We start from the raw sequence: 23394 nt of genomic DNA, 5'->3' as shown, positions 1-23394 counted from the left end.
AGTAATCCGACAAAGAATTGTGTCTTCCCACCCAAGGGTCACGGCATGTAAGTTTCATCAAAATCCATGAAAGCATGTAGAAGTTATACATTTTTCTTCAAAAACTGAACCAAAACTTTGGGTCTTCGGTCATACAGAACTTAGGACTGGTTAGTGTCTCCCAAAACTTTGTTTAGGCGACACAAAAATCTTAATTCAGGAAGTTTACTGTATTTCAAAATATATCCTGTTAAATGTATCTAAAAAACTTTAATTTGTGTCTTATTTTCCAGGATGAAGATGTGTTGCATTCAAACAAAAATGCTGAACTTGTTATGATTTTCAAATAAACAAAAATGGTCACATCATCACCATTACAACTTTACAATTGAAAAACCCACTTGATTTATCTACAACAAAATGTGCTCATGCTTTAAACTTACACACAAGAACTCCTGCATAAGAACACTGTGTAGTGTCTAATATTATCATCTGCATATTCACTCAAACAGAGTGATAAATATTGGTTGCAGATGTGCCTTCTGAAGGTCAATAACATAAAAAAATGGAAATCTGCATAATTTTGTGCTAATTTGTGTGCATGCACTTGCCTGTGTTTTTAACGACCATATTGCCTGACCGATAAATCATTGCAGGCACGCTATTTGCACTGCTGGGGTTATTAATTTATGCATCTCTCAGAAATGTGGTGTATCATTTCCACTTGATCCTCTCCAAAAAGTATATTAAATGGTGGTTCAAAACCACAAAAAGAACGATAGTGCACGACCTCAATGACTATTCATGAGCCATGGATATCACAATATTTTGGAATTCCCAAAGTGGTGGTGGGAGATTGTGCTGGTTCCAGGTTGGTTGGCAGTGTTGGTGAGATTTAATTATCAGGTCTATTTATCAAGCTTTGTCTCTGGTTTAAAAAAACCTCCTGAAGCTGAAGACAATGACCAGCTGAGGTTTTAAAAACTCCCTGTGAAATGTGGAAACTTAGTTTAGTCTTGGGCTCTCTGGCAAAACCCACGGAGGAGAATTGCAGAAAGCAGTGAAGACTGTATTCCTTGTGTCATTGCACTGCTTGATCTGTGCTTTAGCCTACATTTGAATGTATTGATGACTGGCTACTGCTTGGTTGAACTCTTTACATACAGCAATGACTATAGGTCTCTCTCAAATGATGCACTTACTACAGATTGCCACATGCATCGGCATTTTGGGCATCAAATTTTCATGACGCGCATCGGCTGCGCTGTATTTCGAAGAAACTTTGATCAACACGCGCACGAGTTTAGAACGTTTTGCACACACACCTGATGGCATTGAATACGCAATTGTAATTTTCCTACGAAGATGGCGTCCTATGAGAGAGATCTATATCAGGTCTCACAGTGCCACCTCTTCATCAATATAGGTTTTTGAATAGGTTTTCAAACAAGTACAACATGGTTTGTGGGGAAATAGTGAAACTGATCACCTCGAGGTGTTGGATGATTGGGACTTGCCGAGGGAGATAGTCCCAATCATCCAACACCGAGGGGTCATTTGTTTTCAATATTTCCCCGCAAAAGCGTGTTGTATTTGGTTTACTATACCTCATAAATATTCATCAGGCAGCTGCGGTATTTCATTGGTCCATTCCACCATGTTTTTGATCGTGCAGTATTTGGATAAAGCGAAACATTATTTTAATTTAAGGAGACAAACAGAATAGAAAGTTAATTTTGTGTTATTTAAAAACTTTAACATTCACACAAGACACTGGATTTATTGTTATCGTGTAAAATGTCACCCAACTCCTCCTTGGTCAAATCGCAAAGCAAGCACCAACAGTCGCCATTTTGATGTATACCATTTTAATAGACTGGCACAGCTGTCCTCACTGGTGTTCTCCATGGTACGCACGTAAAGCGCATATGTCGTTGGTAAAGAGATAACACAGTACTGCAACAAATCTAAGGCTGCAACACAGGTGTGTGATAGTACCTCCCTGGTTTTTGCGCATCACACGCGCGTACGAAGATGTGGGAAAATAGTAAAAACTTTCACATGGTTGGGTTGCTGGAATGGACCAATGAAATGCTGCGATTGCCTGATGAATATTTATAAGGTATAGTAAAACATCATAACGCAGGTGTTTTTAAGGCCAAAATAAGCTTGCAATTTTCAGCATGCGGTAGCAGAAATATGGCAAATTGTGTTGTCAGCTGACTTCTATATATGATCATGCTGAGTTTCCAACATGCAAGTCTAATTGTCTAGATGTCACGCAAACTGCTCAAATCTGAAACACTTGTACAAATATATATCATCAAGGTATATTGACAATGTGGTTGTTTTGGCATAATAAACTTAACTGTGGGTCAAATTTACTTTTAACACTTTCTTTAAAAATTGTTCTTAATGTTATTGTTTTTATAAGTTACATAAGTTACTTCAAATAAACAATAGGCTCCCAAGTTGAAATATAGGTTTTAAAGGTTTCGTTGCGAGGCCTGTTCAAAGTCTAGAGAATCTTGCCTTTCCTGGTCCACATACACAGATGCAAATCAGGACCATCAAAATGTTATATCCCAGTTGCTCAGATCAAAAGCAACCTCAACATTTCCAAAGGATCATCATTTCGCTCGTACTCATTGCCATATTCAATAGGGCTGGTGACCATTAATCTCATTCACAAAATCTTGTGAAGGAAATACACATGTAGCAAAGCATTATGGACAGCTCATATGCCATAATCAATAGCTGAAGATTCTGTGTACATGTATCATGAGCACGTTGTTGATCTCAGGTCATCAGCTAATGAAAACTCAAGGAAATTACAGGCCAATAGTGCCCTTAAGATTGCAGACTAATAAACAAACTGCCATAGACCCCAGTGAAAAATACGCCCACTTCCCAAATTCAGGAAAATACTCACAACTCACCCAGATGTTTGAGACACACATCCAAATTAAAGCTTATTTCATCACCTTTCACTTCCTGTGCAATATTATGGGGGGTGATCCAATGACTTTTGAGAGAAATTTCCATCCAAAGATGATCACCCCTTAAAGTAGTCCTGAAGCCCATTGCATTTTGAAAAAGGATGTCTGCTCCATTGCCAAAAAGAGTTATTTTACGGCCCAATTTCATCCAAATTTCACAACAATACAAGCTCGCAGTCCTGTTCACTGCTTTCACCCCTTTTTTCTAAACAAACCTCAAGCTTATGGCCCACAAAATGCTCTAATACCAGAAAACTTCAGGGCATGCAAATCGTGATTTGGCTGGCGTAGGCAATTTGGGCCTATTTGACCTTAGTTAAGGAAGAGCAGTCTTTCTGAGACTATATCTTTATTGACTTCAAGCAGGAATAGGTGGCACTGTATGAACACCATTAACATGACCTCCAGTGTGAGTATGCTTGGGCGCACTAAAGGTGTGAACCTTTCACGTCTCATTTTCACGTGAATGCACACAAACCCATAAAAACCTTTCAATCTCCTTGTTGCAGGTGCAAAGATCCAACCCAGAGATTGTGGGAACCAACCATGGTTGTCGGCCTGACCATGGTTGAGAGGCTATACCCAGGTAGAGAATCAAAAATCAACAGATATCCTAATTTGATTGACATCACCCCGACGCACAAATTCCATCTGATGAATAGTCAATGCGGTACCCGCTGTTATGTACATTAGATTCGAACCGGCCAACCGATCCCATTAGCTCGGTGGTCTAGTGGTAAGACATCTGCACTAGAAAGCAGGAGGTCGTGGGTTCGAGTCCCACCTGAGTATACAGTGTTTATACGTCGGTGAAGGGCAAAACCTAATTTGATTGGTTCTTACTGTGGACCTAATTTGATTTCAACTAGATAGAGATGATAGTTCGATGCATTGCAATGCGGTGACCAGAATTAGAAGCTGTTACTGCGGTGGTGCCACGCTCATGCACATGCTGCACTCTTTCTTTAAGACGAGGCATGCGTGCATTTTGGTAACCCTATTGGTCGAAGGAGCCCGGAGTGCGTGCGTACTACCTGAACGCGACTCGCATGAGTCTGGTGCCACGCTCATGCACCTACTTCATGCATTCTTTAAGACGAGGTGCACACATTTTGGTATTCCTATTGATGGAAGGAGCCCAGAGTGCACGCATACTACCCGAGCGTGACTCGTGTGAGCCTGGTGCCACCGGATAAGTCCCTAGCCTCTTTGTGCAGGCACTGTCTGCACAGCTGAAAGACATGGTCTTGTTACCTGACTTACATGGTTCAATTCCCCACATTTCATAACCCAAATCTATCCAAGGGTGCTACCTACCATCAAGATTTTCTGTAAAACAACAGTTGCAAGTTGCACAGAAGAGGCCAAATCTGCAAAGTGCCTCGTCACAGTTCTGCTTCTGAAATTAAAAAACCAAGAAAGAAGGAAAAAACAAACAAAAATCATGAAACTTTGATGCTCATTTTTTTCAATGTGTTTGGTAATTTCCCTGCAGAAAATAACCAATGTTCTATCCGCAGAAAATGTTTATCTATTTAGGAAAAGACTCAAAACTTGTCAAGAGACGTGGACATTTACTTCATGCTTTCTTCTATGTCTACCCCAGGATAAAGCTTTTAAAGCATATGTTTCATCTGAACTTTTATTACCAACTTGATTGAAACACTGACTTTATGTCATGTCATGATGTACATGAAGTAAGCTTTCAAATGACATTTCTGTCAAAAACACACCACTAACACATGTAGCATCATTACCAGTTATATATGTTAAACATTCACATGTCCACAGGGCATTATTAATGCAATTGTCACTGAAATTTACTCACAAATATCCAAGTACCCCTTTTTGTGCTCTTAATGCTAATTTGCAAGTATGTTGGGCAACTTGCTTAAGCCTCATAATTGCACAGGCTAGTGATTACCGGGGCTATTCCTGCTGGTACCCTGATCAGCCCTTATTGAAGGTTCGACATATCAAGGCCATCCCCTCTTCCAAACCTACCCGCAACAATCTCTACATATCTCAAGGGCTTTGCCGACCATCAACAAATATAAAATCTGTTAGGACTATAATTGATGACCCACCTCTTGCATGCATTTGATCGTCCTAAAGCTCATCAGTCTGTCAGAGCCAGGAGATCTGCAAACACAACTTCCCCATTGGTGGTCACTGAACCTTGAAATGCCCAGTCAAATTATCCATCCCCTCCCCCAATATTTGATACCATGAGACCTTTTTTTTGTAAATCCCAATTGTAAAAACCCAGGCAATACTTGATGAGCAAGATTAAGGCCTGCCAATATGGTTAAGGTCAGTTCTGTTCTGTTGGATTTCTTGGGTATAAATCACTTGATGGCAGTTTTCCAAAGAGCAAGACCTCTTTGTTTTACATATCACGTGTATTCAGAAGTTGAAAGGAATGCAGCAAGTTTCTTAATCTTGCATGGAAAAAGCACAGATTTCAGAATCCATCACAGATCATACAACAGTTTTGAATTGAATTGAAAACCACCATCATCCAGGCATCACAACTTTGCCAATTATGGTAGGATGCACCATACACATTTGGGGGAGGGGACATTTTTCTGGAGGGCACTCAAAGGGTTTTAAACAACAATAGTTCTGAAAGGTGGGGGGGGGGGAGAAGGCACAAGGGGGGAGGAGGAGATGGCACAAGGGGTTGGCACAAGGGAAGTTGGTGGCACAAAGGGGTGCCCTTAGCTATGCTGCTACATGACAGTGAAAACACTGCCTGCAAAATTCTAGCAAATCAGCACGAATCATTGAAACAGCCAGCAGCAATTACTTGATTGACGATTGACGAACCATTTTGTCTCATAGTGTCTGATTTGGGTTACTATCACCAAAACCCCCTCAAGCAATACTCAAACCTGAAAAAAGTAACATTCCAAATTGCCCAATACACGCAGAAGAAAAGAATAATGGCACAACAATTGTACAATAATTCATTTGTGTAAAATTGATTGTTCAATTTCATTTTATCAATTTCATTTTAACAGTGTGCAAATGCACAGCTGTGCCATGTAATAAAATATGGTTCCAATTTAAAAATACAAACAAATGGCAGTTACATTGTAAATCTATGTAAAGTTTGCTTGGCATTCAAATGTGTAAACAGGGCAAGCATTTGTGAATATTATGCTGCAGCCACACATATTGAATACCTTGCTTTCCTGTTGAAGCTACACAGTCATCCTAACTGTCAAAATTGAGTGCTTTTTACTATTTACTAAACTAACAAAATTTGAAACGTCCAGGTAATAAGAAATCCCCAGAATGCCAAAGAAAACAGAAAATGACAAGGAAAATATTGAAAACCCAGTTTGTTTATATTCATGTTTATATTGTCCTATGTCCTTGTTTTTATTTATGTATTCTGTTTTAACCCTCTTTTTCTGTGTGCGTAATTTTTAATTTGTTTTATGTTCTTTTAGCATTTGTAATTTTGTGTACCGGTATACATGTATATATCTTTGTTTTATATTCGTATTGTAAGAATTTTTATCATAATTTTTTTTAAATTATAACAAAAAGCACAAACACATCAGTAGGCAGTAAAAGCTATGGGGACTTATGTACGTAATGTCTTCCACTAATAATATTTACCCATCATCATCCAAAAAGACAAAACGTATTCCCTAGATATCAGCAAGTATGGGTTCCTAGCACTGTCTCAAAGTTCCGCTCAACTGCATCTCACAACAAAAGCGCTCGGGCTCCAAACTAATTTCATAATTCACTTATCCAAGGTCTGTCTGTGTGTGGCCGGCCTGAAAACAGGAAACAGCCTTTGAAAATCGCCTTTTGTGTTTGTCCATCAGTGAGTTACCGAAAAACACGTACGGTGTGGGCACTTTCAGTAATTGCTCTCAAGTATGAAATATCAAACTGGTACTTTTTTACTGGCACCCCGACAAATGAAAAAGAGTAAATGTAGCTTTTGCTACAGCTTGTTGATCTGGCCACCTCAAAGGTCTTAGACAGGGAGAAACTAAACATGGTCGGCCTGTTTTCATTAATACTTCAAGTTGTTCTGAAAGGTAGAAGTTGTTACCATTTTGGGGCATGTCTTGCAGTAATTAACAATTCACTAAATACAAAGTGCAAACTCTTGGGGTCATTTCATTGAGGTGCTGAGCATCAAGAGAGTCTATTTTGTTGGTAGCCTGTTGCTGCTGAAAGCCAGACTGTACTTCTTCCGTTAAACTTTACCCACAAACATTATTTTCCAAAATTAATGTGTGTCCAGTCAAAGTACATGTAGTCAATAGAACTTTGCAGAACAGTTCAAACTTAAAGGTAAAATGAACCATTTGTCATGTGTAAAAAATTTTTCCTTTGAAGCGACGAAAGTGCTCAAAATTTAATGGCGGGTGCTTAACAACTAACCCAATAACGGTTTAACTCTGTGAGTGCTGTATTTTTTTAGAAAACACAAAAGTTCAAAAGTTGCCATGCCATATTTTAAATTGTGCCCTCTCGTGACAACCCCAAAATCAGCATGAGGGATATGATTCTCAATGAATAATAGTTGTACAAGCATTACATTTACTGTGTGGACTTCCGAACAATAGAGGTCCACATAAACCAGTTTTCAGATACCTTGTGTGGACCCACGTCCTATTTTGTTGGTAGCCTGTTGCTGCTGAAAGCCAGACTGTACTTCTTCCGTTAAACTTTACCCACAAACATTATTTTCCAAAATTAATGTGTGTCCAGTCAAAGTACATGTAGTCAATAGAACTTTGCAGAACAGTTCAAACTTAAAGGTAAAATGAACCATTTGTCATGTGTAAAAAATTTTTCCTTTGAAGCGACGAAAGTGCTCAAAATTTAATGGCGGGTGCTTAACAACTAACCCAATAACGGTTTAACTCTGTGAGTGCTGTATTTTTTTAGAAAACACAAAAGTTCAAAAGTTGCCATGCCATATTTTAAATTGTGCCCTCTCGTGACAACCCCAAAATCAGCATGAGGGATATGATTCTCAATGAATAATAGTTGTACAAGCATTACATTTACTGTGTGGACTTCCGAACAATAGAGGTCCACATAAACCAGTTTTCAGATACCTTGTGTGGACCCACGTCCACACAAGGTTTCCCCCTCTCTGGAAAACAGGTTTAGAGGCATTTTTGTGTTAGGTTTGTCCGTTGCAAAATGAAGAGAAACACTCAAGGGAATCATAGGAAAAAAATAGTTGAAAGAGTTTTCACTGTGTGAGTAAAATGAGTTTTTTTCACAGGTTTTCTTAACTACACGAAAACAAATAATAATAATTTATTAATTTATAGTGCGCAAATTCCATTTAAAATATGTTCAAATGCGCATTACAGTCATACAAAAATTAAAAATAAACAGACGTATACGCAAATTCAACAATACAATGAACACTGATACAGGGTACAAAAAATCAATAAAAAGCTCTCATAAAAAGATGAGTTTTAAGTAATTGTTTAAAAACATTCAGGCTACTTGCTTCTCGGATATTTAATGGCAGTGCATTCCATAACTTAGGTGCAGCACACTCAAATGCACGATCACCAAGGGTGACCTTGGTTCGACTTGCTGAATAACTGAGGAGTGTTTTGTCATCGGAAGATCTGAGATTGTAATTGGATGAAGATCGTTTTTGGATTAGATGGCATAAATATAAGGGAGCTAGACCATAAAGAATTTTATAAGTTATTAACAGAATTTTAAACTCAATCCTGAATCTCACCGGAAGCCAATGTAAATCAAAAAACAGTGGGGTGATATGACAGTATTTGTAAGCGTTACAGACTAGTCTGGCGCAGGAATTTTGCACACGTTGAAGCTGTGATATTTGAACGTCAGGCAATCCATAGAGGAGGCTATTACAATAATCCAACCGACTAGAAATAAAAGAGTGAATTAACGTTTCAGTACATTCCCTGGTCAGATACTTTCTGATACGTCTAATATTATGTAAATAATAAAAAGCCGTACCACACGTTTTTGTGATATGAGTAGACATTGTCAAGTTTGCATCGAACCAGGCACCCAGACTCTTCACAACGGAGACAGGGGAAAGTCTGGACTCCCCAACATTGATGCTGTCAATATTAACCTTAGCCAATTGTTGGCGAGTACCCATGATAATAAATAAAAGGAATGTCCACGCTAGGTATGTAACGTAAACATGCATGTGTGTGCGTGGTGTCAACGCCAATTACAAACCAATGACAAAATGTGTCACTTGAAGTTGACACATCTTTAAAATGACCTTCAATTGTTTTTTTCAAAATGACAGCATGCCAGAAGAAATACTCACAGGGAGTTTAGTGTCATTACCATCTTTAAACAAAGTTGTTTAACTCGCCAGAGTTGAAATGTGTTCCACTTTTATGAATTTCCAGTGGAACTACGTCTGAAATTTACCTTCATGTTTGTTTTTGTGTCAAGTATGAACCAGTTTTTAAGCTGAGAATTTGTGTAAGTAAATGTATACCCGTACATTATACCCTACAGCTACCGGTACCAGTACTCTGATTTCTGCAATGCCCACTGACAATGTACTGTCCCAAATGCATTGAGTTGCAAGAGTGTGGGAACCAATGCATGAACATTGCATGAAACGTGACTCAGACTTCTGAAACAAACAAACAAACAAACAAACAACTATTACGACAGGTTCATATAATCCTCTAGCCACAGCAGTTGAGAAGAACCCTGTGAATTGGCAACACGGTCTAATGACAAACACTACACGCACGGCAGCTTGCCCACAAAACAATCATTAAACTACCCAACCATACCGGCGCCAGACTGCTTGCTCAACCGTACACGGAAACCAACCCACTGAAATACAACTGCATTCTAAACAATGGGGGCAAAACAAACAACTACCCCTTTGTGAAATTATCTCATAATTCTCACGGATCAGTATTGTGAACAAAAACGACAAACAAATATGGTGTATCAAGCAGCAGAATCATGGCTCATGTATTTTTATGACAACAATTTATGACAATTCTTGAAGCGCTTATTGGTTGGGGATTCATAGCACAAAATTTAAGCTTTTGTTAACAGATGTTGATCAACAAGCTGATTGGTCAATCCCATAGCAATCACTCATACTCAAACTTTAGTATCCTGAAACCAGAAAACATTGGCACAATGAAAACTGCAATATTCATAAGCCCAGAACAAGAATACTCCCTCAAATAGTGGAACTACAAGATATCAGGGCACTTGCCTGTTATGCAGTGATTCTTTGAATGTTTAAGCAAATGTAATCCAGCTAACTGTACATGTGTAAGGGCCCTCACTATCTACTCATTACTAGGCTTTCAGCCTGCCGCACACAAGAGCTACGTGCTGAGCAAAAAGTCATGCGAAGCTTTTACACTCAGGAAACCAACTCTTAAAGTTGCTAGACTAAATGAGATGATATACAGAACCAATTCTAGCACTTCAGATGGTATTTCACATTCTGAGCTGCAAAGTTGAGAACAACTTATGCTGGATAATTGTAGAATAATCATCCAAGAGCCATCAATCTGGACTATTGTGCTATGACAAATTGACACAATAGACATGCCCAATGACACAATGGATTTCTCCTTTACCTGATATCACCCTAAACAGCAACCCCCCCCCCCCCCCCCCCCCCCGGCAAGACAGAAATGCTCAAAGAACCGACACACAGACCAACAGAGAAAACCATACTGAATATGCCGCACAGGCTTTTTGTGCGTAATAATTGTCGTCATTAAATTAGCAAAGACTAAATACACAATAACACGTCACACACTACGGCACACCGACGAACACATCGTGTAGTGTGGTTTGATGAGAAAAAAAAACAGACAAAAAAACACCTTTTTATGACGGGAAAACTTCCAGAGTCACACATGAGCAATCAAGCAAACATCGGCGGGAACTGGGCTAATTATTGTATGACCTACGGAAGGTCACTGCTTGTGTGTGATGGGACAATGGTGTGACAGCAGTGAGCCCTCTTGTGAACACACTGCTAGGAGGCTAGTATTTTTTCATATTCTAATTTATGAAGTTTTAAAATTGCTTCAAATGATGTACGTCCACAGATCAAACATTAAATCAAAAGATAACATTAAAATGTTGTGCTTCACAAACTGTTTTGTTTGCGAATTCTGTGTCCAGAACTTTTAAGTAACATTTGTCTGGCTTATGACATGTTTTGTCTATTTTTTTTTATCGAGTAACAATTTAGAATACAAGTCGACTTGTTAAACCTTCAAATAATTTGTGGTGAATAATAATAAGTCTATAATGTTGTTTATACGTTGGCATGGTGGCATGGGTGGCTAATGTGTCAAGCGCTTGCCTCTCATTACTGTGGCCCGGGTTTGATTCCTGGCTCGGACCATATGTGAGCAGAGTTGTTCATTGATTCTCTCCTGTGCCACGAGGGTTTTCCCCCGGACTCTCCGGTTTGCCTCCCTCTGTAAAAATCAACACCTTTGATATCTGGCTGTGCTCCGTGGTCAGACATGGGTTGTATGGTGGCAGCCTAAGGCGCCTTTTACATGCCTTCAGCTCGACCTTGTTCTAACTGCATCCTTCACAGTTCAGCTTCTCAGCTGCGAGTAAGGATGATTAGCCCCCCCAAATTATTATTATTATTATTATACGGGTCGGTCATAATTTTAAATTATTGTCTTTTCATGTCCTTTTTTTTCAGAACCTTTTATGAATAAACCAAAGAGTAATTCCCTTCCTCACCTGGTTATTCCCATTATGAGCTATGTCGTCTAGGAAATCACCCTGGCCTACATCATCCTTGACATCTTCACTTCTCCTTCTACTCCTGGACGACCGTCTCAGCAACATCTTGTCCCGCGATCTGGTCTGCCTCCCCTGATGACCCCCCTCCTCAGAGCCCAGATTTGTAGCTTTTGCCTTCTTTGCTGAAGCATGATTCTGATTGGCCAAATTCTTGGAATTTGGCGTTTTCAAGTTGGTGTCTGAGGATTTCAGGTTCTTGACTGGAGTGGCTTGTCTAACATGTCTAAGCTGTTGAATTCCACTGACATCCTCATTATTCTCTTTCAAATTATCCTCCTTTACTTCTCTCTTTGATGACATACAGTTGGTGTTTGGGGGCCCTCTGTTGGTGACCTTTGGGCAGGGTGACCTGTCTTCAACACCTTCGTCATCTGAATCAAAGAGCAAGGGGGTATTGTCGTACTCTGTGCGATAGGCCTCCATTTGATGATCAGAATCTTTTTGCGATGCTTCCTTCCTTGGATTGACAACCTCAGAAGGATCCAGTTTGCCGTTGTCTGTGTTCCCTTGGCCAGGCAAACCGTTCACCACTTCTTCAAAGTCCAACTTTCCTCTTGGAGTCTTGACATCATTAAATTCTTGCTGATTCACAGTCTCAGGGGAAAGAGAGCTGCCTGTTCTTTTCCAGGGTGTGTTTCCAGGCTTCAAACTCAATGCAGTAGAATTTTCTTGACTTGACTTGTTGTCAACCTCCAGTTTTCCGATGCCTTCCTTCAATGAGGCATCACTTTGAAGACGTACGGTCGAGTTACTTTTAGTTGGAGTTTCTCCCTTAGCAACTGAAGTAGTCTCAACTGAAGGTATAGATGCAGCACTCGTTGAGGAAGATACCACAGTACTAAGAGGGGGGATATTCTGCCCATGGTTGCTCAATGGTATTTGGTTTTGCACTGGAATGATACTTCCTTGATTTCCAAGGACAAGTTTGATGATTTTCTTGCCAGACTTATCGACTTCCTCAAGCAACCGACCCGGTACAGGAGTTGAAGGGACAACTGGGTGAGGTTGTAGGGGAACCATCTCGTTATTGGGACCAATCCAGTACTGAGGACCGAGCACCAGTCTCTGATTGGTATCCATCGTTTGCGCTGTATTCAATGGTTTTGTAACCGTGGCACTGCTACCAAAGGCAAATGGTGTGCTGGGCGTGGCTGCAGAGCTGAAGAACCTCATTGGGGTGGGTGTGGTCAGATTGGGCGTGGCCAGGGCCTGGCTCTGCTGGGAGTGCAGCGCCATGGCTTTCAGCACGTTGGCCATCCCACTTTCATTGTGGTTGAAGGTCTGGGTAGACATAGGGGTGGATGGAGCTGGGGTCATGGGTGTAGCAGGGGGGTCTTTGGTAGGAGTGAATGTGGCATTGAGGGACTCATTGAGTGATGGAGAAGCACACATGGACAAACTGCAACAAGAAAAGACCATGGCAGTTCTGTGTCAAAACAAAACATTTTAGATCATTTGTTGGTTGTTCAATTTTAAACATTCTGGTACTCACGAACGGTCTGAAGCCAACAAAATAATCAACATTTAAAGCAAAAAATACTCCACAAAGAAACTGGTCGTCATGAGGTTGGTGCATACTTCATGCAAGTGGGAAGGTTACATGCAACACTGACATCCTGAAACATGTGGTGAAATTCACCGGAGCTGTAATGTATTTTGCGGTAATTTTGTCGTAATGTCACAAAGTCACATTCACATAGCATAGCCCAGCCCATACTCTGTAAAAAAAAAATTCTGGGATGCAATTGTGGAAAGCTTTGTTAACTGGTACTAGTTCAATTATGATTTTTTTTCCTAAACAGGTTAGGCCCCCCCAAAAAAATATTCGGTCTCTGGTCAGACCAAAGTTCCGGAATTGACGCGGCCACGCGGCTTTTTTTTTCTTTCTTTTTTTTTTTTTTTTTTTTTCTTCAAGCTTGGATTGTACAGACAAGGTGGGGTACTATTTTGCTTTTTTGGTGTCCTCATGTACATTGGTGTCCTCCATAATTTGCCTTGGTGCAATTTCCCATTCCTTGGTGCTCTTTGGTAAAAAAAATTGAGGAGGTGCGGAAATAGAGGGCGCTGTTGGAGCTACCGCGGAACATTTTGGAAAAAAAAAAGATCGATGCGCATGCTTAAAATCGACGCGCGCGCTGACCAGAGACCGACTTATTTTTTTTTTGGCCTTAATAAAACAATGTTGATTTGAAAAAAAGGATTTACCCCAACTGGAACACAAATTTAAGCTCTGTATAAGTAATGCTTTCTATGGAACAACTACACAAGCTCTCTCCAGTTAAAATCAAACTAACAAATAAGTCCAGTCCAATCTTAGGTTCTGGACAATTCCTTGGCTTTTGATACAACTTGACAATAGTTACCTTGGCAACTGGGGACATGGACTGAGTTGCCTGGCCTTAGCAAACTCGTCCAGTGAAGCCAGGGCATTCCTAGCGTGAGTGTGATGTACCACTTTGCCTCTCACCCACTTGGAAAGACCTGAACAAATCAACATAGGATTGTAAATCAAGCCAGAACAGTTCCATAGGATAGTTGTTATCATATTACTGACATACAGATCCTTGTCATTTGATTGGTGGAACTCACATCACGTGACATTCATTATTGCCACCATACACGCCAGGACTCAAAAAGTCCCATTCGCCCATGGGGAATGGGAAATACTATTCAACAGTCGGGATCATTCTTGTTCCATGGCGCGGTATTTTTGTGCAAATGCATGCTGGTGTGTGCATTAAGCGTTGCGCGTATTGTCCCCAAGAGCTAGTAGCTACAGAGTTGGGTTCAAACATTCCGTGAAGGGGTGGTTTGGAAGAGAGAAATACACTTCCCACCAATTTTGTATTGAAACAGAAGTTCATTTTAACTGTAAATCAAATGACAAGGATACATGTCAGGTATATAAAGCAAATATTGAGTGGCTTTAAATTGTGAAATGGGAAGAATATTATCACTTGGTAAAATCTGGACTTTTCCATTCCACTCGGCAAGTCCAGATTTTACCTTGCAATAATATTCCTCCCATTTCACTCTGAGCCACTCAATATTTATATACCATAACTACCATGCAATCCTGGGTTTTTACATTTTCTGGTGCTAGGATATTTTGAAATAGGTGCATTGACATGCCCTTTTAAATTTATTTTATAAGAAAATTGTGAAACCATAATGTGCATTTTCTAAACAGATATATTATAAGGTCCTATAATTCAGGCAAGTGTTTATACATGTACCACGTACCCCAAATTATTTAAAACACACAGAAGTAAAACTGTTATTGATGGAGCACATTTGTAGCAAGTTTGGGTGAGGAATATAGCTAACCATAGTTGGACTAGCTTCACTCCAACGCAGCATGGTTGGACTCTTCTAGTGGACTATTTGGAACCAGACGGCAGGGCACGGTTGCATCACACAGCAGGGAGCCAAGTCCAAGAAGTTTCGCGTTGACGTTTTGACCAGCGTTTGCCTAGAGAAATGTGTACTTTGCTACTAGTGGGCATGCGTAAGTTACATCATTTTGATCAGTTTAGTCATGTGCCTTTCAAATTAGGATTCCAATTCAGCTTACCTGTGATGTACTTCTTAGGATTTCTACCAAACCGATCATCCACCAAGATAAGGGCACCCCAATCTCTCCTGGACAAAAGAACAAGAACATATCTTGAGTTATGACAAGTCTTTGTGTTGTCAATCAATCAATCAATGACCACCATGTCTGATGCATCATCACAGTGCCTGGTTGATAGCCCTGTAGGCCTGTATCTCATACAACCCACCAGCAAACAGACCAACTGACTAACAGACAGACATGACTGAGAGATCCTTACTTGTGTCTGATGCATCAGCCCAGTGCCTGGATGACAGCCCTGTAGGCCTGTATCTCATACAACCCACCAGCAAACAGACCAACTGACTAACAGACAGACATGACTGAGAGATCCTTACTTGTGTCTGATGCATCGGCCCAGTGCCTGGTTGATAGCCCTGTAGGCCTGTATCTCATACAACCCACCAGCAAACAGACCAACTGACTAACAGACAGACATGACTGAGAGATCCTTACTTGTGTCTGATGCATCGGCCCAGTGCCTGGTTGATAGCCCTGTAGGCCTGTATCTCATACAACCCACCAGCAAACAGACCAACTGACTAACAGACAGACATGACTGAGAGAGCCTTACTTGTGTCTGATGCATTGGCCCAGTGCCTGGTTGATAGCCCTGTAGGCCTGTATCTCATACAACCCACCAGCAAACAGACCAACTGACTAACAGACAGATATGACTGAGAGAGCCTTACTTGTGTCTGATGCATCGGCCCAGTGCCTGGTTGATAGCCCTGTAGGCCTGTATCTCATACAACCCACCAGCAAACAGACCAACTGACTAACAGACAGATATGACTGAGAGAGCCTTACTTGTGTCTGATGCATCGGCCCAGTGCCTGGTTGACAGCCCTGTAGGCCTGTATCTCATACAACCCACCAGCAAACAGACCAACTGACTAACAGACAGACATGACTGAGGGAGCCTTACTTGTGTCTGATGCATCGGCCCAGTGCCTGGTTGATAGCCCTGTAGGCCTGTATCTCATACAACCCACCAGCAAACAGACCAACTGACTAACAGACAGACATGACTGAGAGATCCTTACTTGTGTCTGATGCATCGGCCCAGTGCCTGGTTGATAGCCCTGTAGGCCTGTATCTCATTAACCCACCAGCAAACAGACCAACTGACTAACAGACAGACATGACTGAGGGAGCCTTACTTGTGTCTGATGCATCGGCCCAGTGCTTGGATGATAGCCCTGTAGGCCTGTATCTCATACAACCCACCAGCAAACAGACCAACTGACTAACAAACAGACATGACTGAGAGATCCTTACTTGTGTCTGATGCATCGGCCCAGGGCCTGGTTGATAGCCCTGTAGGCCTGTATCTCATACAACCCACCAGCAAACAGACCAACTGACTAACAGACAGACATGACTGAGAGAGCCTTACTTGTGTCTGACGCATCGGCCCAGTGCCTGGTTGATAGCCCTGTAGGCCTGTATCTCATACAACCCACCAGCAAACAGACCAACTGACTAACAGACAGACATGACTGAGAGAGCCTTACTTGTGTCTGATGCATCGGCCCAGTGCCTGGTTGATAGCCCTGTAGGCCTGTATCTCGTACCATTCGCTGCCAGTAAGTAGACCTCGAGATGATGAATACTGGTCATTATACTGACGCTTCAGTTCCACTTGTGTATCTTTGATGCTTGGAAATGGGATGCCAATCTAGCAATCATAGTCAAAGAGATTTTTTTTAAAAATCAAAACAGTAAAACATAACTGAACAACATTGATTCAAGCCTAGTTTCAATGTTAGATACAATGTGCCAAATGTAAAGACTAACAACATGTGCCTGCATTTATGCACACACATACACATACAATACGGACTCAATTAGGTTATGTTTTATAGAATGCCGTGGTCCAGTGGTTATGGTGTTTGACTCGTGTACGATGGTGCGTGGGTTCGAACCCTGCCAGGAACGTGGTCCTTGGGCAAGACAGTTAACTACAATTGCCTCTCTCCACCCAGGAGTATAAATGGGTACCTGCGAGGGTTGAGGGCCAAATGTACGCTGATATCGGCTGCCGCGTGGTCCCATGGCCTGACGAACGGGGGAATAACTGTAAAGCGCTATGAGATTGTTGATATGATGGAAAGCGCTATATAAGCATTACAATTTATTATTTATTTTTTATTCATTTATGTTCTCTGTAAAGATTACCACAAGATAGAGTAGCATTAGATGCCAACTCCAAACCCGATGGGCCCCGTGCACAGGTTCCCCTGGACAGTTACAAAGGGAGAGTTAGGGGAGACCACTGGGGGAAACTTTGAACAGATTTCCAACAGCTCACGTGAAGATGCTATGGTTTTGTGAACAAATTCAGTGTTAAAGTAGTCATGCAAACCAGTATGGTTACAAAGCGGCATCTGAGATTTGAAGGTTTGCATGGTGGAAAGATATTAAGACAAGATAAGTTTGCGGTAGCACCATGTGAATAAATCTCTTTCGTGAGTATGTGTGGTTCTGAAAAGAGCCGGAGGGACTCAACATTTCGAACAGTATGCTCTGCCCGTCGTCAGGAGAATGAGGGATTCCAATGATGATGCGATGTTATAAGGATGGGTGCGGTGAGGCGTGAGAAGGATGCAAACTGGTGAAGCTCGAAACCGGTGAAGCTAAGAAGGATGCAAGTTGACTGAGGGATGCTGGATGATCACTGGAGCGTGTCAGTACACAGTGAAGGGGCAAAGGGGAAGGAGCTCAGGGAATAGGTGACCCATAGGACTTGGACTTGAGGATGGGACTTGAGGGAAGAGCATACTGTTCGAAACGTTGAGTCCCTCCGGTTCTTTTCAGAACCACACATACTCACAAAAGAGATTTATTCACATGGTGCTACCGCAAACTTATCTCGTCTTAAAGCGTCATCTACTGTTCGTGCACGGCGTGCATTACCCCCAGGAGCTCTTGCAAACTGGAAGTCTTTATACTCACAGTCATGACAGCTCTTGCATTGTTATCAGCAAAGTCCATCCCTTCGCTGACTTTACCCCGGCAGACGGCCAAAAACACAGCCCCTGTCACTGATTGGTTCTCAATATCTAATGCACAGAAGCCATCAACCGGAATAATAACAGAAACATCTCTCAAACAGATAAGCTACTGATACTCTGAACAAGCTCCCATTATTTTATAATCAGCATTTCCACAATTTACTTTTGTAGTCTAAACATTTTATCCTACGTACTTTTCAGTGTTACATGTACATGGATTGCAATAGTAAAATTTGCTTTGCAGATTTGAAATGAAGACACTGACCTGTATTCTCACTGTCCTTGATGACTTCATAGAACTCTCTCAGATGCTCATCAAAGTTGACCTTATCTGCTCCCCGTGCCTCAGACATCACCACTTTGACCTTCTCAAGTTGATCCCACAGGCCCGTGTTCTGAAATCAAACAGATTGTGTCTCTAGGAAGTAGGCCCAATTCACTGTGTTAAATGATCACTGCTGAAGAAACCATCATCAATTTAAGTGAGCACAGCACACAAACTTTCAGCAGATTTGCTCATGACTAGTGACATTAGTGCTGCACGCCAACCCGCAAGTAATTCAGATTCGGTTCAATGATTCGGACACAATGATTTGTATTTCCAATTTTGACAGTAATACCGTGAATACACATATGGAAGCTTCTGTTATGACACTATCTGCAGCAATGGCCAAGTTCAGGCAAGGACCATTAGTCGACTAGTGGTTGATTTGTGACGTAACTTATGCCTGCGCACTAAAAGCAACATGGGAACGCCTCTAGTCAAACGATGGTCAAAATGTCATCACAAATGTCTTCGTCCTGGCTCCCCGTTGCACTTTATGATGCATGCGGCTATTGGTAACCAGCAATGGAACCATGCCCTGTCGTCTGGTTAATAATAGTCGACTAGCATAGTGCAACCATTGTCGACTAGACAGAGTTCGGGCTAACATAGTCGAACTATGGTTAACAATAGTTCTTGTGCGAACTTGCCTTACGTTGCTTCTAAAAACATGCTTATTCATTGCTTACAGACTCTATGAGAAGATGACACTATTTGACCACTTTCTGGAGCCCAGTGGACGGGACACACTGTGTGTGCATAATGTTTTGCCCACGTAAAGCTCAAAATACGGGCGACTAAATTTACTCTGAATGTGCACAAAGCCATAGCGTCAGCGTCAGTCGTCATCAGCAATGCATTCAAATGTCCCTCCCAGTGGTCTCCCCCATCTGTCTCTGTTTAATCGTTGAACGTGGAAGTACGAACCAATTGCCCCAGTCTTACATAAATAATATTGGTTACCAGATAAATCTTGAATCCTTTTCAAGCTTTTAGTTCTCCCCTAGGATTATCTCCAGGAATTAATAACTGAATACCGTCCACCAAACAAATCTTCACTCCGGCTCAGAACATCATTTAACTTCATGTGCAGTTCATCAACCCATCCTTGGAACACTTCAATCAAAGCTTAAGACACACTTGTTGGTTACCAGAAACGCATACAGACATTTTCGTTTAATGCGCTATATAAGAGCTGTTTAGGGGCCTTATTCACGAGTTGGCCATGTTGAATTGAAAGTGAGGTAAAATCTTTATTTTTGGAACTTGCGAAGAGAAACGAAAGCAAGAACATTACTAAATAATTCAAGTCTGCTTAAATGAATAATTTAAACTTTGTAATTAAACATTCCCTAATGTTTTAAGCCAGATTAAAAAAAAAATTGAAAGTAAAATAAGGCTGCATAAATTGTCTGGCGCAATCCCATTCAACAGTTAACAATTAATAAAATACATTCAGGGAACACGACAAAAATGGCCAACTCGTGAATAATGGCTACCTCGTGAATTATTATTATAGTCTCCGTGAAAATAGATGGGAAATTATGTCAGAAAATGTTAAGAAGATTACATGCTCTTACGGCACTGTGAAATTGGGCTCAATTGTGGCAAGAATTGAAATGATATTCTGCATGTGTTTTACAACTCCCTGTTCCTTATGATTTTTTTGTCAATAAGTTCATTGAAATGATGACTAATCTGACTGAGCCTACCTTCCATCTCTGTGACAGCTTGCTCATCATTCCATAGGACGGTAGGAAACACAAGACACCATAGGGTACCACTTGACAAACCTGCAGGAGCAGTAAGCCTATCTCATCCTGGAAACTGTACGTCTTCAAGATTCAACAAAACAAAAAACAAACAAATTAGTCATCTTCATCAAAAACAATTTTGGTTATGCTGATATTGAGGGACTCAAGTTTTCTAAATTAAGTTGACATTGTACCACCATTACAAAAACAAAATTGGTTTCACATCATGTCCAGACCTAGATCAACACAAGAACAAAACTCTAACAAAGTGTTCTATGATTTTTTTTAAAGGAGAAAAAGAATCAGTTTCTGAAGAAATAGTTTTCTATGGTTTGTGATATTTGCAGTTTACAAAATTGGTAAAAAGCTTTACAAAACCTTTCCCCAAACGTACATCTCGATTGAAATGCTTTCTTTTTTATGCAATTATAAACCCACTATAGGTCTCCCCAACAACTCTGTCTCTGTACCAATTGAGGGGGTAGCTCATGTACTGATCCTACATACACCAATCCGATTTTTAAGTTAAGGTGACGGTTCTGGCAGCCATCACTGGGATGCTTCCATGCCTGAATGCCCATCACACGTGCACTGAACACGTCACTAAAGGGGAGTGCATTGTGAGAAATACGAAAGTGAGCTTTGGAGCCTCCTAGTTATGCTGGACAACCAGCCCAGGCGGTGTTTTTATCGCCGCAAACATCGTCGATGGATCATGATTACTTAGCTAATTCGATGTTTATTCATTCATAAAAAAATAACAATGACATCACACCCACTGCTATTACTAAGTCATGCATGTACATTAACAACCCTAACCCCCATGGGGTATTCTCTGGGCACCCTGCCAAATGCAACAGAATGCAGTGCCAGCCTTGGTACCAAGTACCTGCCCTGCCAAATGCAACGGAATGCAGGCATGGAATGCATGCAGATCAGGACACTGCTAAATGCAACAACTTGCAACAACTTTTTACTACTGGTGCATTTTGTGGCATTTAGCAGGTTTGGGGTGTTTAAAGCATTGCAAAGAATGTCTTTGGTCGTGCTGCCACAATGGCCTAGTGGATAGTGGAATGAACTATGGATTGCAAGATCTGTGGTTCGAACTCGTGTCCATTTTCGTCAAATCTTTTTGTTGGTTGGGAAAGGTTTAATTGAAGGGAAAACACTACGAGAACATACGTGTCTTCCATCCACACAGAGTGATAAATATTCATGTTTGGGGGTGTGTGATGTGATTGGTTAAAATATGATATATGCTGCAAAAAAATTAATAAATACGTGCCCAGTAATCACAAAATGTGGGCAATTTGGATTGGTCTACAGATCAATTGCATTCAGCAGGCATCTTTGAGATGTGTTTTGTTATGTTAATTCATTAACAATGAATGCACAAGAGGTCTACTCATGCGCATCCCTGTTGAGCAATGTACTCCTCAAAGTATGGTAGCAGCGCAAACAATGCGCTATCAAAGGAAGCTTTTCCTACACTTCCGTATAAGTGGAAAGCTGGTCCAATGGTTACGGTGTTCGACTCACGTGCCATGGTACGTGGATTTGAACCCTGACAGGGAACATGGTGCTTGTGTTCTTGGGCAAGACACGTTACTACAATTGCCTCTCTCCACCCAGGAGTATAAATGGGTACCAGTGAAGGTAGAGACCAGAATGCGCTGATCTCGAGCTGCTGCAGAAACTGGTCTCATGGCCTGATGAACAGGGGTAATAACTGTGAAGTGGTTTGAGACCTTTGGTATAAAGCGCTTAAGCACCACATTATTATCATTATTAAAAGCCAATAAAATTATACACTTAAAGTTGATTACCTCTGCGTTTTTGTAGCTGCCATTCAGTGAGCCTCCATTGGTTCCTATGGCAACTGTTCCCACCCAAACCTGAAATTAAGTCATCCAAATTTAAACAAATGTTAAATGCTCAAATGACAGGAATAGAGTACAAATTTGTTTAAGACATAATCAAATTGTTGAGTAGCGTTTGTGCAAAATTTCAATGGACACACCATCTGTTGATTTTGGTCTTGTGTCTCTCATGTTGTGTCATAAAACTGGATTGATAAGACTTTTCTCATGTTAGGGTACAAACACAAAGACATGTCCGAACTAGACATTGCTGTCGTCAAGAACTTACCATGAGTTCATTGCATCATGTTTTATTTCAAATGACTTGTGGAACGTATCCCAAATTTTGACACATTACAACTTACCTGTGATGTATGTACAACATGGTTAGCTTCAAGTTGGATAGGGAACGCCACCCCCAGCTCAGACTGGAATGAAGACATGGGTGATAAGGTGCCTGAAGTCAGGATAATGGAACGCACTTCCTCACCAAAATCAGTGAACGCCTAGAAATGAATAATGGCAAATCAAACTATTAGGACAATTATCACTTTGCTTTGTGCAAAGATTGTAAAATGAAGCCACTCATCTTACATATTTTCCAGGTGGAAATAACTTGAATTTTGACAATCCAAAATACATTGCCTTCTTCGATTTTTGGGTGGATTATTTGGGTGGATTATTTGGGTGGATTACTTGACATGAAGGTTGATGTCCGTGTGGGACTTTAGGCCCTGGCAGGGGATGTATGGTATTATGGGAGAGTTGGCTATTACAAGAAGCATTTGGACTTTTGATTGTCCCAACAGATCTTACCATACGACTGATGTGTGGTCCCCCAAACCACAATAAGAAGTGCCTGCACTGGTTTAGGGCATATAGTGTTGGGCTTACAGGATTCATTCTTGTATCGTGACAAAATCGGTCATGAAATAAGGGTTGATGACAATTGTAGAAACAATTTGGCAAAGTAATGTCTTCAAGTAAACTAATAGTAGGTACTTAATGTTAAAATGTTACATTTCCCT

General features: G+C 41.0%; 1 protein-coding gene across 1 annotated transcript in view; it reads right to left on the bottom strand.

The window, feature by feature from the left end:
* The window catches only part of LOC119726834 (Fanconi anemia group J protein homolog), a 65459-nt gene that overhangs the window by 25990 nt on the left and 16075 nt on the right, over positions 1-23394 (bottom strand). The window contains exons 21-30 of the mRNA XM_038198690.1: positions 22732-22872; positions 22334-22402; positions 20463-20585; positions 18691-18820; positions 18367-18473; positions 16926-17089; positions 15370-15437; positions 14159-14276; positions 11733-13194; positions 4296-4377 (exon numbers count right to left, since the gene is read on the bottom strand). Coding sequence (XP_038054618.1) covers positions 4296-4377; positions 11733-13194; positions 14159-14276; positions 15370-15437; positions 16926-17089; positions 18367-18473; positions 18691-18820; positions 20463-20585; positions 22334-22402; positions 22732-22872 — 2464 coding nt within the window. The remainder of the gene's footprint in view (positions 1-4295; positions 4378-11732; positions 13195-14158; positions 14277-15369; positions 15438-16925; positions 17090-18366; positions 18474-18690; positions 18821-20462; positions 20586-22333; positions 22403-22731; positions 22873-23394) is intronic.

Source organism: Patiria miniata, unplaced genomic scaffold (genome assembly GCF_015706575.1).
Source record: "Patiria miniata isolate m_02_andy unplaced genomic scaffold, ASM1570657v1 HiC_scaffold_2, whole genome shotgun sequence".
NCBI classification, from domain to species: domain Eukaryota; kingdom Metazoa; phylum Echinodermata; class Asteroidea; order Valvatida; family Asterinidae; genus Patiria; species Patiria miniata.
The sequence above is the reverse complement of the archived record's forward strand: the minus strand, read 5'-3'. Positions and strand labels throughout refer to the sequence as shown.